The sequence below is a fragment of the Mya arenaria genome, chromosome 4 (assembly GCF_026914265.1).
Source record: "Mya arenaria isolate MELC-2E11 chromosome 4, ASM2691426v1".
NCBI lineage: Eukaryota > Metazoa > Mollusca > Bivalvia > Myida > Myidae > Mya > Mya arenaria.
The window spans coordinates 6,757,241-6,771,471 of NC_069125.1; the positions used below are offsets into that span (position 1 = coordinate 6,757,241).

General features: G+C 37.3%; 3 protein-coding genes across 3 annotated transcripts; 2 read left to right on the forward strand and 1 right to left on the reverse strand.

Moving 5' to 3' along the window:
- Positions 1 to 1,811: 1,811 nt before the first annotated feature.
- LOC128232963 (uncharacterized) lies at positions 1,812 to 4,278 on the forward strand. The gene is made up of 3 exons (XM_052946780.1): positions 1,812 to 2,244; positions 2,478 to 2,674; positions 2,893 to 4,278. Exons 1-3 carry the CDS (start codon positions 1,930 to 1,932, stop codon positions 3,944 to 3,946), a joined length of 1,566 nt encoding a protein of 521 aa, XP_052802740.1. The 5' UTR covers positions 1,812 to 1,929; the 3' UTR covers positions 3,947 to 4,278.
- A 1,234-nt stretch (positions 4,279 to 5,512) lies between these two features.
- On the reverse strand, positions 5,513 to 8,205 carry LOC128229735 (uncharacterized). The gene is made up of 3 exons (XM_052941547.1): positions 7,789 to 8,205; positions 7,285 to 7,448; positions 5,513 to 6,812 (listed from the first exon to the last, which is right to left on the reverse strand). The coding sequence occupies exons 1-3, from the start codon at positions 8,203 to 8,205 to the stop codon at positions 5,648 to 5,650; spliced, it is 1,746 nt and encodes a 581-aa protein (XP_052797507.1). The 3' UTR covers positions 5,513 to 5,647.
- A 2,781-nt stretch (positions 8,206 to 10,986) lies between these two features.
- LOC128230032 (uncharacterized) lies at positions 10,987 to 13,516 on the forward strand. Its single transcript, XM_052942012.1, has 3 exons — positions 10,987 to 11,047; positions 12,787 to 12,906; positions 13,366 to 13,516. The coding sequence occupies exons 1-3, from the start codon at positions 11,005 to 11,007 to the stop codon at positions 13,464 to 13,466; spliced, it is 264 nt and encodes an 87-aa protein (XP_052797972.1). The 5' UTR covers positions 10,987 to 11,004; the 3' UTR covers positions 13,467 to 13,516.
- The last annotated feature ends 715 nt before the right edge of the window (positions 13,517 to 14,231 follow it).

A 14,231-nucleotide genomic window follows, 5' to 3' on the forward strand; every position in this document is an offset into this window, starting at 1 on the left:
TGGCAGTATTAGTCAGAGATCGTGCTACTTCCATAGGTGAAAGTATCAGTCAGAGATCGTGCTACTTCCATTAGTGGCAGTATCAGTCAGAGATCGTGCTACTACCATGGATGACAGTATCAGTCAGAGATCGTGCTACTACCATGGATGGCAGTATCAGTCAGAGATCGTGCTACTACCATATGTGGCAGTATCAGTCAGAGATCGTGCTACTACCATGGATGGTAGTATCAGTAAGAGATCGTGCTACTACCATATGTGGCAGTATCAGTCAGAGATCGGGCTACTACTATGGATGGCAGTATCAGTCAGAGATCGTGCTACTACCATGGATGGCAGTATCAGTCAGAGATCGTGCTACTAGCATAGGTGGCAGTATCAGTAAGAGATCGTGCTACTAGCATAGGTGGCAGTATTAGTAAGAGATCATGCTACTTCCATAGGTAGAAGTATCAGTCAGAGATCGTGCTACTTCCATTATTGGCAGTATCAGTAAAAGATCGTGCTACTACCATGGATGGAAGTATCAGTAAGAAATCGTGCTGCTACCATGGATGGCAGTATCAGTAAGAGATCGTGATACTAGCATAGGTGGCAGTATTAGTCAGAGATCGTGCTACTTCCATAGGTGGAAGTTTCAGTCAGAGATCGAGCTACTTCCATTAGTGGCAGTATCAGTAAGAGATCGTGCTACTACCATGGATGGCAGTATCAGTAAGAGATCGTGCTGCTACCATGGATGGCAGTATCAGTCAGAGATCGTGCTACTACCATAGGTGGCAGTATCAGTCAGAGATTGTGCTACTACCATGGATGGCAGTATCAGTCAGAGATCGTGCTACTACCATGGATGGCAGTATGAGTAAGAGATCGTGCTACTAGCATAAGTGGCAGTATTAGTCAGAGATCGTGCTACTTCCATAGGTGGCAGTATCAGTAAGAGATCGTGCTACTAGCAAAGGTGGCAGGATTAGTCAGAGATCGTGCTACTTCCATAGGTGGAAGTATCAGTCAGAGATCGTGCTAATTCCATTATTGGCAGTATCAGTAAGAGATCGTGCTACTACCATGGATGGCAGTATCAGTAAGAGATCGTGCTACTACCATGGATTGCAGTATCAGTAAGAGATCGTGCTACTAGCATAGGTGGCAGTATTAGTCAGAGATCGTGCTACTTCCATAGGTGTAAGTATCAGTCAGAGATCGTGCTACTACCATGGATGGCAGTATCAGTAAGAGATTGTGCTACTACCATGGATGGCATTATCAGTAAGAGATCGTGCTACTAGCATAGGTGGCAGTATTAGTCAGAGATCGTGCTACTTCCATAGGTGGAAGTATCAGTCATAGATCGAGCTACTTCCATTAGTGGCAGTATCAGTAAGAGATCGTGCTACTAGCATAGGTGGCAGTATTAGTCAGAGATCGTGCTACTTCCATAGGTGGAAGTATCAGTCATAGATCGAGCTACTTCCATTAGTGGCGGTATCAGTAAGAGATCGTGCTACTACCATGGATGGCAGTATCAGTAAGAGATTGTGCTACTACCATGGATGGCAGTATCAGTAAGAGATCGTGCTACTAGCATAGGTGGCAGTATTAGTCAGAGATCGTGCTACTTCCATAGGTGGAAGTATCAGGCAGAGATCGTGCTACTAGCATAGGTGGCAGTATTAGTCAGAGATCGTGCTACTACCATAGGTGGCAGTATCAGTCAGAGATCGTGTTACTTCCATAGGTGGAAGTATCAGTCAGAGATCGTGCTACTTCCATAGGTGGCAGTATCAGTAAGAGATCGTGCTACCACTATTGTCCTTTCCGATAACTCGATTATCTTTCCCTGAATACTCTTCAAGTGGGCATGCGCAAAAAGCGGAAATTTACTTCCGGGGACTACACAAACCAGGAAGTAAACAGCAACAAGTGAAAATGGAAAGTAAAGATTCAAAACTAATAAAGAAAACGGGCAGGAAAACCCCTAAGTACTATTGTATTTGTAAAGGAATTTACAGAGGAAAGGTTATTGATGGGAGAAAAGTGTCATTGCACCGTTTTCCTCAGAACAAACGTTTAAAACGTGTGTGGGTGCAGCGATGTAAAACGGTCATGAGATCGTTCCAGTGGAATGAACACAGACGATTGTGTAGTGAGCATTTTGTTGGCTTCAGAGGACCTTCATTCCAGCATACACTTCCATCTATGTTTCCAACTGAGACTGGTGCTACCAAAACCTTCCAGCCAACGGTATTTTTTATTTCTTATATTAGTTTAAGTTCTTCCTTACATGCACCTCAAAATGAATTATGTTATATCAACGGTGCTTAAAAACAATGTCACAGCACTTATTTGTAAATTTTGTAATTTAAGAAATGATTAAAGAATTGTTTTCAAATACAGCCTGGAAAAATGTGTACCATATAGCCTGGCAGATTTTGTACTAAAACATTTATCTTATACAGTTTCATTTGCAATTTCAGCTCCTTGATGAAGACGTAGGTGATGATGATGATGGTGATACGGTCAATGACGATTTAGACCTAGAACTGTCAAATGATGATAGTATACAGCCACAACTGTCATTTGTATCCCCTTCCGGGCATGCCATTGATACCTCTGTCCACCTGCATGATTACTGCATGGGACCAGTACTACAGCCACAGAATCAGTCCTTTAGGTATTGTTCAATATATATATATATTGCTTCTTGTGCTATGAAATCGATCTGATAAGTTAATTACTTCTGATCATTTTTCTTCATTCTTTAACAAAAATAGGAAAATTTAAGTGTTTGTAAATGTTTAAGGCCAAAAAAACAAACATTTGGTTAGGGTTACCAGACTGTACATGTAAGATGTGGTAAATGGGTACATGATCAATTTGTATATGTTTCAGATGTTGTGACACACAGACTGAGAACAACTGTGCAGTGATGGAAGTACAAACTGAAGAAAGTTTCCTGGGAAAAACAGCAGACTTCAGTTCACAAACAGAACATTCTACTAGAGACTTTGGTGTACAATGTCAGCTACCTATGCTCACATATGATGACGTAAAATACAATGACGATTTGGTCAGTTTTTACACCGGAATCCCTAATCGAGTTGTGTTTGAAGCTTTGTTTGATGAAATCAAGGATGAAGCTGAAGTGCGGACATCAAGGCGGAAACTTAACTATAAAGATTCAGATGGAGGACGGCCAAGAACTCTAAGTGTTCTGGATGAATTTTTCATGGTGCTGATGCGCCTACGTCTAGGTCTGTTATTTGAAGATCTAGGTACTAGGTTTTGCATATCCACTTCACAATGTAGTGACATTGTTGAAAGATGGATCAACTATTTACATGTACAATTATCCTTTCTTGTTCAATGGCCATCTCGTGAGGTAGTGAAAAATAACATGCCTGAACAATTTAAAGAGAAATATTCTAACACTAGAATTATTATCGACTGCACTGAAATTTACAGTGAAACATCCAGTTCTCTTTCTTTGAAAAGTTTAATGTACAGTGATTACAAGTCTCACATGACTCATAATATTTTGGTGGGTATAAGCCCAAATGGTGTTGTAACTTTTGTTTCTGACTGTTGGGTGGGCTGTACCAGTGACAAGAAACTCACAGAAAAATGTGGACTCTTGGACTTGCTTGAAGAAGGAGACGCCATAATGGTTGATAAGGGTTTCACTATTACAGACCTTACTACTCCAAGAGGCATTCATCTCATTATTCCACCATTTAAACAGAAAGGAAAACAATTCTCTAAACGTGAGGTTCTCCTTACAAAAGATATTGCAAGTTTACGAATACATGTTGAAAGGCAAATGGAGAGAATCAAGAACTTTCGAATATTGCATGGCAATATTCCTATAACACAGTCAAGGAGAATTTCTAAAGTGTTCAAAATATGCACATATTTGACAAATCTATGGCCACCACTTGTTCAATAATAACTCATGTGTCAATGAAAGCGTTTGTATATATCAAGCATTAGATTTAGGGATAAAAACTTGTATACTTCTAACTAGAACAATGAAATTACAATTTTGTTTTAAAATCATTTTTTCGAGCAAGTTATATGATAACATATGAGATTACACATTTGATTCAGGTTTGACAAAAATGGATAAGGAAATATGCTCATGTGAATGGATTTCAAGATTTGATTTGAAACATGTATGCATTAACTGATCAATTTATTGATATAATTTTTTGTTTGTGAAACATCTGCTTTGTATTTTGTGGTTTTATTATTTGTAACATTTCTAAGAATAAAAGTCAAAGATCACTTATTAAGTTTGGCTCTGAAATGAGTTTTTTTTTATTTGCCATGTGTAATTGATCTACCACGTACTTCAAATCATTAGTATTGAATTGCTTAAAGGATTTTTCAGTATGAACCATTTTCATATCAGTTTCATAATTGAACTAAGTGGAAATAAGAATAGGCAAGAGTGCCATAGATCAAACTGAAATGCCCGACAAATGTTAACTTTAAGATACATTAGATTAAAAAAACTAGCCCCATGCTAAATATGTCCCAATGTTTAAAGGGACTGTACACCAGATTGGCACCAATAAAGTTTTTTTCTGTAACAAATCTCAGGACAAATTATTTAATAAAATGTTTTACTCTTCTGATATGATAATGGTAAAGAAATACCAAAATGTAAAAGAAAATTGAGCTATGGATTGAACTAGTGTCACCAAAATAGCTGTCCAGTGTTGTATCCACTTTGCTACGAAGGCTTATCCGAAACCATATGAATGCTTAAGCTAATATACCTTACTTGGTTATATCCCATGATATCATCAACTAGCAAATCACGCATAAGAATGAATTCTACTAGGTATACATACCCAGTAAAAAAAAATTAATGGAGAAATATGGAAAAAATAATGCGAAAATAAATTAATTGTATACTACGGTATGTGGTACTTCAGTTAGTTAGTTTCAATGCATTGTACACATTGATACCAAGTTTATGTCAGTTTTTGACAAGTTTCTTTTTTTTTTCGATATTTCATCACACGGTGTATAGCCCCTTTAAGTTTTGCACCCTGCAAACATAAGAAAGTAACACTCATTTGTTGTTTTTAATTAGCAAGTCAGAAAAGGAGAACAACTCGACAGTCTTGAGTTATGGGCCGTGCAGTAGCTACATGCAAACCAATATTCAATTGAACATCTTCAATTGTTTTAGAGTAAAACTCAGCTACTTCTTTAAACAATGGCAATATAAACGCTATCACTATCCTGCACACAAAATGCAATAATAACACACTTGAAAGGTTAAACATATGTCCATTTATTAAGCTCAGAAATACATCCCTGAAAACTAGATAAATGGAAAGGAAAAGTAGAAAAGGTCAAACATAAAACAAGGAAATAATTAAAGTAGATTTACAGCATCGCATAATCACAATATGTTGACAAAAGTACACATACTTTCAAAATACTGCCCAAAATTTAGATTTACAACTTTTTTATTCATGGTTTCAAATTATAGTAACAATACAGTCATTTTGGAGTTTCATTTTGAATATAGTTATGAAAATAACTGAAAGCAAACAAGATATTCACATAAATTGCCATTATTGATCATTCAAATGTACATGTATAAACAACACATAACTAGACGATGTACAAATCAATTGAACAGACTCATTCCCCTTTTAACACGTTGTGCGTACAGTTCAGGAATGTATGATTCAAGGCAAAATCTGTCAAGTTGACACAACATTTTCAGCCAAAATGATTCACAAAATGCAATTCTCTGTATAGAAAGACCTACACATGTCCAAACTACAAAATCACACCATTTCCTCCCGGTGATTCCCATCTGCCCTTGGACCTGGTAGTAATATTTGTGTGTTTCCTTGAGTAACACCTTGCCATTCTCTAACTGACAAAAAAAATCATTGTCTTCACAGCATTCCTCAGGCGTTTGCATCCTCCATTTCTTAGAGGCAGGACACTTAATCTCAACCAGACCAACACTTTCTGTACAATGTGAACAGAACACAAGCCCATCTGGACTGGCACCAAGGTAGGGTCTGTCGGCACATACAACTAGACCACTGTCTTTAACTGCTAGTCCTTTGTGGTCAGTTTGCATTGCTTTCGCATACATTCTCTTTGCAGCCTTCTCATGTTTAATTCCATATTCTGTGTACTTGCTTGTGAAATTGGAATACAACATCTGCCGCAGGAGTCCGTCAGGTTCAGTTGATTCTTTCCTACGACAGATGCTGCCAAAGTTTGAAGCTGTTAGGCGTTCTTTTCTGGCCTCTTGCCATTTCCCACTTTTTTGGCCCCTTGTTAAGATTTCAGTTAATTGAATTTCTTCAGCGCTTTGCTTCAAAGAGTCAAAATGATCCAAAAACACTGTCTTACTAGAACTGTCCCTCAAGTTTACACTATCATGGTAGTTGAATGGCACAGAATGTAACACAGGGAGATCTGGTTCATTTTCAGTTGTTTCAATTTCAAAGTTTTTTAACCAGCCTACATTCAACTTCGAACCAACCAGTTTCTGCCTAAATCTGTCAATGTTAACAGTGCATCCATTGATAGAGTTCAGTTCATGGTTTTTGTTTACAGAAACTTTACGTACTGACACGTTGTACAGTTTCTTCTTTGAGAACATAAGATCTTCAGATTTCCTAGGCGACAGCTTACGTTTCCGTGGTGCAGACAGCATGCTGAAGTTGTTCCAGGCACAGGGTTTGGATGTTGGAGCAAGGGTTTTTTTACGCGTCAGGTCTTCAAGTCCATACAGCAGGGCACCAATATGGTTGCAGCATTCACCTTCACTAGATGAAAATAAAAAAATTCATTTACATGTGTGCCTTTTTACTTGTTATACTTACATGTATATTCCAAAACATTAAAGTTTGAAAATGGAGGTGAATACACAGTATTTTACACTTAGTATTTCCTGGTAGGCCATGAACATACAAAACACAAACAGTGCCATAAGTAAACACCAACACGGTGAAGGGAGTTCATTGAATCAATACATAAGCTCGCCTGTTCTTTCATTCAGAAAAAAATAGCAAAACTCAGCTAACCATGAAAGCCAAAATTATGACAGTTATAACATGTGCTTTTTTGTCTCTTGTAACAAGTGTACCAAGTTTGATAAGAAGATATGAAATAGTTTGAAGAATGCCCCAAGTTTAAGTATTTGATAATACTGACAAAATAGCCTAGCGTGTGTGGGTTTGACACCTTTCATCAATGCAGATCAGAGACTTTGATTTATCACAAATTAATTCAACTTACCCAGCTGGACAGTTGCAGAACGCGGAGTGTATGCAGCCAGTCACTTTCGACAGAAGGATCCAGGGTTGGTACTCTGGTGACTTTCTTTTGTCTGCAGTTGGAAATGATGGCAGCACGGAAGCTTGAACATAACAGTGGCTGCACTCTTCGCTTATGAGATGGACCTGAAGAATAAATTATAAATAATATTTTAATTTAAATGACAATAAATAAACAACATACATCATAGAACATATGAAAATTGTACAAAATACATTATTTTTTTTAAAATTAAGATAAGTATATAGTCAGTGTGGTTCGACACATACATGTGCTTGCATCCACCACACCCCCCTTAATTGTGGCTAGCCCCGCCTACATAAAAATGTTGAGTACATTTTTCACACCAAATTATTTTTATGTCCAAGTCAAAATAGTCCCCTTGAGCTAATTATATAACTAGATGAAGTAAACATGGCAGAAAAAACAGCCTCAGACTTATTATAAACTCACTATTTGACATACCTCAACTTTCTGTACATGTCCGTCCACATAATAAGTCCTCGCCTTCAATTGACGTTTCGAGTCTCTTTTCAGTACAATGTAGTTGTATATATCCTTTTCCTCTACAGCAGGAAACAGATCAATAGTGGACTTCCATGCCTTCAGTGTTGATGGCGGTGGAAGACCCTCGCCACATGGGAGGATAAAGCGTTCGGTTGCTCTTCTCTCTCTTTCTTCCCGATCTCTCTCCTCCAGCACGCGTTTGTCAGTTATAGAAAGTCTATATGCGCCTTTTATCCTCTCAATCAATTCGCATTTAAGACCTGATACATTCAATTTCCGGTTCGCAAGGTATCTTTTCAAATCGACGACCTTAAATGGTGTCAACTCATTGTTATTCATACACGCCCCAGTGATCTCATTGTCTACGTCGGCCATCTTGCAAAATGTATTCCCCGGAAGTAGGAAATGGAGTAGTCTCCCTTAGAAATCAGGGGAAGTAACCAAGTTATCGGAAAGGACAATTTAGGTACTTTTTTACGGCAAAAATTTATATGAGTGTCAGTGCAAATGTGAAAGTTAGATTTCCCGTGATGTATCCTTGCATAACTATTGAAAATATTTCATTAATTACTTATGATTACAAGATTTTCTTCGCCAAATCGCCCACGTCGAAAAACGAAGCAGTGCGCAATAGTGTGTCAGGGGACTCCGACGATTGTGTTTTACGTGCATTATGATAATTTCAGTATGAGTCTCATCTAGTGTTACTCCACGGTTTTTCAAATATTGTAATCAATTGTTGTACAGTATGATATTCAATGTTGGGCAAATTGTCAACATTATTTGCCATCTCAATTACATAATCGTCTTTATAATCATAATAACCTTACTTTCTCCAAATACACACTTTGACAAGCTGATCCTTATCAGAACCTATCAGTACATATATAAAGGTCTTAACGGCTGTTCAACTTACACACGAAGTGGGCTAGATACGAATATCAAAGTTATACATGTATGTGACGAATAAAAGTCTTGTGGGCCATGCCACCCCTCAAATTTACCAAGGTTTAATATTTCAATGTCGGAATAAAAATGCACAAACGCACAATTTCAGACTGAAAGTTTCTACTACAAGTAACCCAAGTTTACTTGGGTGAGGACCCACATAAAACATATATCATCTATATGTTTCCGTTCTTCGGGTCGGATTGCATTTTCAAAGTTGCATCAGGTTCCCAGCCCCCTTCAACACCAAATATTGGATCCGTCCCTGGATATTCTTTCCTGTTTGCATTTTAGTTGAGTTGTCTATTTCTTATAACAACGTTATCCGTCATTGCTTTCTTAGTTATTAGAGACGTTGGGAAAACAACTTGTACGGGTTCAAGTTGCATTTAAGTTTGTATTTCATTTACGAAATTTCTGTAAAACAATCGCTGAGATCGCATAAGCCAATGTCCTCACACACTTATCGTACACGCTATTCTAAACTTGTACAAAGTACACATAACTGAATGACGTTCAATGTACATATAACCGAATGACGTTTAATGTACACATAACCGAATGACGTTCAATGTACACATAACTGGATGACGTGCAATGTACACATAACTGGATGACGTTCAATGTACACATAACTGGATGACGTTCAATGTACACATAACTGGATGACGTCAATGTACACATAACTGGATGACGTTCAATGTGAACATAACTGGATAAAGTTCAATGTACACATAACTGGATGACGTTCAATCTACACATAACTGGATGACGTTCAATGTACACATAATTGGATGACGTTCAATGTGAACATAACTGAATGACGTTCAATGTACACATAACTGGATGACGTTCAATGGACACATAACTGGATGAAGTTAAATGTACACATACTGGATGGCGTTCAATGTTCTCATAAGAGGATGACGTTCAATGTACACATACTGGATGACGTTCGATCTACACATAACTGGATGACGTTCAATGTTCTCATAACTGGATGACGTTCAATGTACACATAACTTGATGACGTTCAATGTGAACATAACTGAATGACGTTCAATCTACACATAACTGGATGACGTTCAATGGACACATAACTGGATGAAGTTAAATGTACACATACTGGATGGCGTTCAATGTTCTCATAAGAGGATGACGTTCAATGTACACATACTGGATGACGTTCGATGTACACATAACTGGATGACGTTCAATGTTCTCATAACTGGATGACGTTCAATGTACACATATGGATGACGTATCAATATACACATAACTGGATGACGTTCAATGAACACATTACTGGATGACGTTCAATGTACACATAACGGGATGACGTTCAATGTACACATAACTGGATGACGTTCAATGTACACATGACTTGATGTCGTTCAATGTACACATAACTGGATGACGTTCAATGTACACATAACTGGATGACGTTCAATATACACATTACTGGATGGCGTTCACAGGCGGATAGAGGCTAATGTATCTTCCATGGCCTACAGTGTAAGAAAGGAAAATCTCAACCCGAATGTATTTTTTGCGGAAACGAGGTTTTCGAGTGTTCACAGAACAACCTGCGCGAGGGTTGTGATGAACTTATCCAACACGAGTGGCCGTGAAATATGTTGTTTTCTCTCAGCTCAGTTAAACAAAATATAGTTAAATAAAATGAATTGTTTCCGCCGGATCCGTTTAATCTTTGTCCGTGGGCAAGATATTTCCAGCATGGCCAAATATTCGGACCCACTATATGGGAGGGAAAAAACATACTAAGAAAATATCTCTATTGTGGATACAGTGGTGACTCCTTTAGTTTGAAAACAGCATAGGACATCACATCTATATCAAAGTGATTTTTTTTAAATGTATGACTTTTACACAGCTAAATTGTGTGTATGACTGTCCACTTTGTTTGATTGTGGTATGTTCTTGTAATTAGAATATTCGGTAAATATTACAATTTAGCGTCTATTAAAATGATATCAGTTTTAAGTACGTAGCTCTCATTGAACTCTATTGATAATAAATTATTTTAGTGTCGTGATTTTAAAATCTAAAAGTTCCATGTACTTCACGTTATATATTTGTCATCGGAGTTATCTCGGGTCATCCATATTTGGTAGGATCAGTCATGCTTCCATTTTCGAGCCTATATAAGAAGCCGCACGAGATGGCTGTCCACCAACGTGGAGATAATCATCTAACAGACTTAACATGAGGAACATCATTGCCTTGGCTGTCCTGGCTGGCCTTATAGGTAAGCAACATGTACAGTTTCTCACTTTGCTTTACATTTATTTATATAAATAAAAAAGTCAAAATCATTTTAAAATAGATTCAGTTCACTGAAAGAAGTTAATGGCACATGATTTGAAACATCAGCTTGACACATTAGTTTTGAGGGGGTTTCGTCGTTGTGCCCCCTCCCCCCTACAGTTATGTATTCTTAGATCCACCACTGATACTCCTATTACACGTACGCACGGTACTTATCAGATACCACATTTCGCTCAAATTGTCTGATCTTATTTATAGCCATTTCACTAGCACCGGATTTTCAAACTCAATCATTTAAAAAAAAATAAAAAAAAATGTTATAATTCTAAACTAAAAATTATGATACCGAAAATGTGGAAAAATGTTCAATTTTTTTTTTAAATATGCACTTTGTACTGTATATAAGTATAATATTTAAAAAAAATGATTGAGTTTGAAAATTCGGTGCCAGTGAGCCATTTAAAGGGTAATATATAATTATACGCATTCGGAGCTCCTCGGCCATTTTTATCGAAAACAACCTCGGATGTATGCCGGTACATCAGTTGAAGTAGTTCGTAAATTTTGAATTATATCATTAATTAAATATAGTGTTTTAGAGTTGTATTTATTTATCTAAGTTTAAATTGATTGCCAATGAAGTGTATTATTGTAAACATAATTAATATTCCCAAGAGTTAAGTCATAAAGTTTAACTGCTAAATAAACTACGCGATCTACTTGCAGCGGACTTAAACGTTCCACTTTTTGAGTATGTAAACCGTCCAAATAATCCGAGCTTATTTTCGATAAAAATAGACGAGGAGCTCCGAATGATATCTACGGTGTCATTCAAATAGACATACGTGCTATCTTTTATCTCGTTTAATAGACTTCCGTTTCTCGTTTAACGACTTAGTAACTTGTTAACTGCGATGATAAAAGGAAATTGCAAAAATACAATTAAATAATAAAATTATTCTAGTTTAAGTGGGAGAAGAACCCATGCCAAAATAGTATAGAAAAACAAAAGCAGAACCACTCGACCACAGGGACTTATTTATACTCTATAATTTGTTAAATTCCTAGTGTGTATCACGTGGTCATGTCTATCAACCGATCACGCGACATCTTTTTGCTGTGTTGCGTTAGCAACGTCTTTTTTAAATCAACATTTTTTGCTGTCAGTATCTTAGTTTCAACACTCTTGATGATTTGAAACAATTTATTTCGTATTTAAAATAAATGCATTTCAGTAGCGGTTTCAGAGGAGGGCGCATTCGGCTCGCGCCTCCCCTAAAATTGTTTCAAGTTTACTTTTAATGTCAAATTCGGAAATACGTTCATATTGCATAATTTCGGCCTAGAAATTGTAAAAATATCTTGAGCTTCTAACCCCAAACCTCCGTGCCACGACTTTTTACTATTAGAATGTCGGTACTGTTAGACGGGCGAATGTCAAAAGGTTGCTTCCCTTAATTACGCCCCCCTCTAACGTCAATTCTTGGTCCGCCCCCGCATTTCAAAAAAATCATCAAGGTGATGAAAGATCGTCTGTTTGTGCGTCCGTCCGCCCGTTACTATCGTGTATAAGCTTTAACTTGCTAATTTGAATTCGATTGTGGGAATGTGTCTCAAATGTCAATGCTAAACGTAGAAATCGTTTTGCTATAACTGTGAAAATTGAACAATTCGGCGGCCTTTGTTATCTTATTTTGACAGTTTTTGCTTATTATTAAGCGCTTGTTGCCAGTGAATCGTGCCTTTTGAGTACGGCATCTTGTAACCACGAGACTTGTACTGGCACTGGATGGAACGTACACTGCGTGAACCGAGTCTGCACGTGCTTGCAAGACACAGGTTTGTAAACAAATATTGTTTATTGATTAAATGAAATTAAATGTCTTTAGAAAATTAGTGCTACTTTTAAATAGTCAGGACCATATTTGGATACGGGTAGATATGGCAACATTATTCTCTATAGAAAAGGTGCAGATCGCTAATGTTTACTGTACAGCATGTTCGTGCTCGTTGTTAGTGGTCTTCATTGATGAAACACTTGCCCTTGGACAACTTGTCACCATTGATTCCTAGATAGTTTGTCTTTTCAATGTCTTCGTGATGTCGCATTGTTGATGATACAATCGAAACCACAAGTACAAGCCGATGTGGCTGTCGAAATGAACAAGAATCAAGCCCAGACTGACTCAAAAATAAAACACACCTGCTGTTTCTTTTACGCAATCGATAGGTTGAACTAAAATGTCTTGGGAAAACTGGTTGGAGTATAAAAACAGCCACCACTCTTACCTTTTTCAGGTAACAGATGTACAGCTGCGGGGGACTGCAACTGTGACAACGGAAGAACTCCACATTGCATTGACGGACACTGCAGATGCGGATTCGGCGGAGGCCGTTAAACCAATCACTATTTGATGTAAACATAAGGAAATAAAATGAATTCCGTTTATCCTGTTTTATTGACCAATTGCCAGATGCGGATGACACAGTCAGTGAACCAACAATTGTAAAACGGGTGTTTGCCTCTGTTTTTATTGTTGTGAAAGACCATCCCTGTGGGGAACCACATCGCAAACGTAAGGCCATTTATTTTATTAATTGGTTAACGGATTTTTTTGAGAAAAAAAATGTCGGAGGGGTGGTGGGAAAAAAAGAGGAATCCAGACAAGTTATTCATTTTTCACAATACATGTATTTTTCATAGTGTTGGTGGCGAAACCCAAAACCCAAAGATCAAAATATCAACAAACAGAAAAGACATGGACACATATGAAGACATTTGAAAATGAATAAATGCTTAGGTATGTTTTATTTTCTATGCAACACAATGTCTGCAATGCCTCAATATTAAAATAAATGTTGATATGTATTCAAATGCTCACTTTGTCATACACATATAGTTGGCTTTACAGTCCAATTTTCTCTCCTACCAATTTTAGATGTAAATTAATGTAATCATGATATAAGCATTTTATTCATTTCTCATAATAAAATAATGCCACATAAAGTCAATATTATTACAAACTTTCAGTTTTAGTGTCACTTTTGTTTATTTAAAGCGCATTTCTGACTGCAAGAGTTTTACTTTGCAACACTATCCCCACATATCGGCCTAGCAATGAAATATGCCTGTGTCTGACCAGCAATTGGCTCCGTATTGCTCG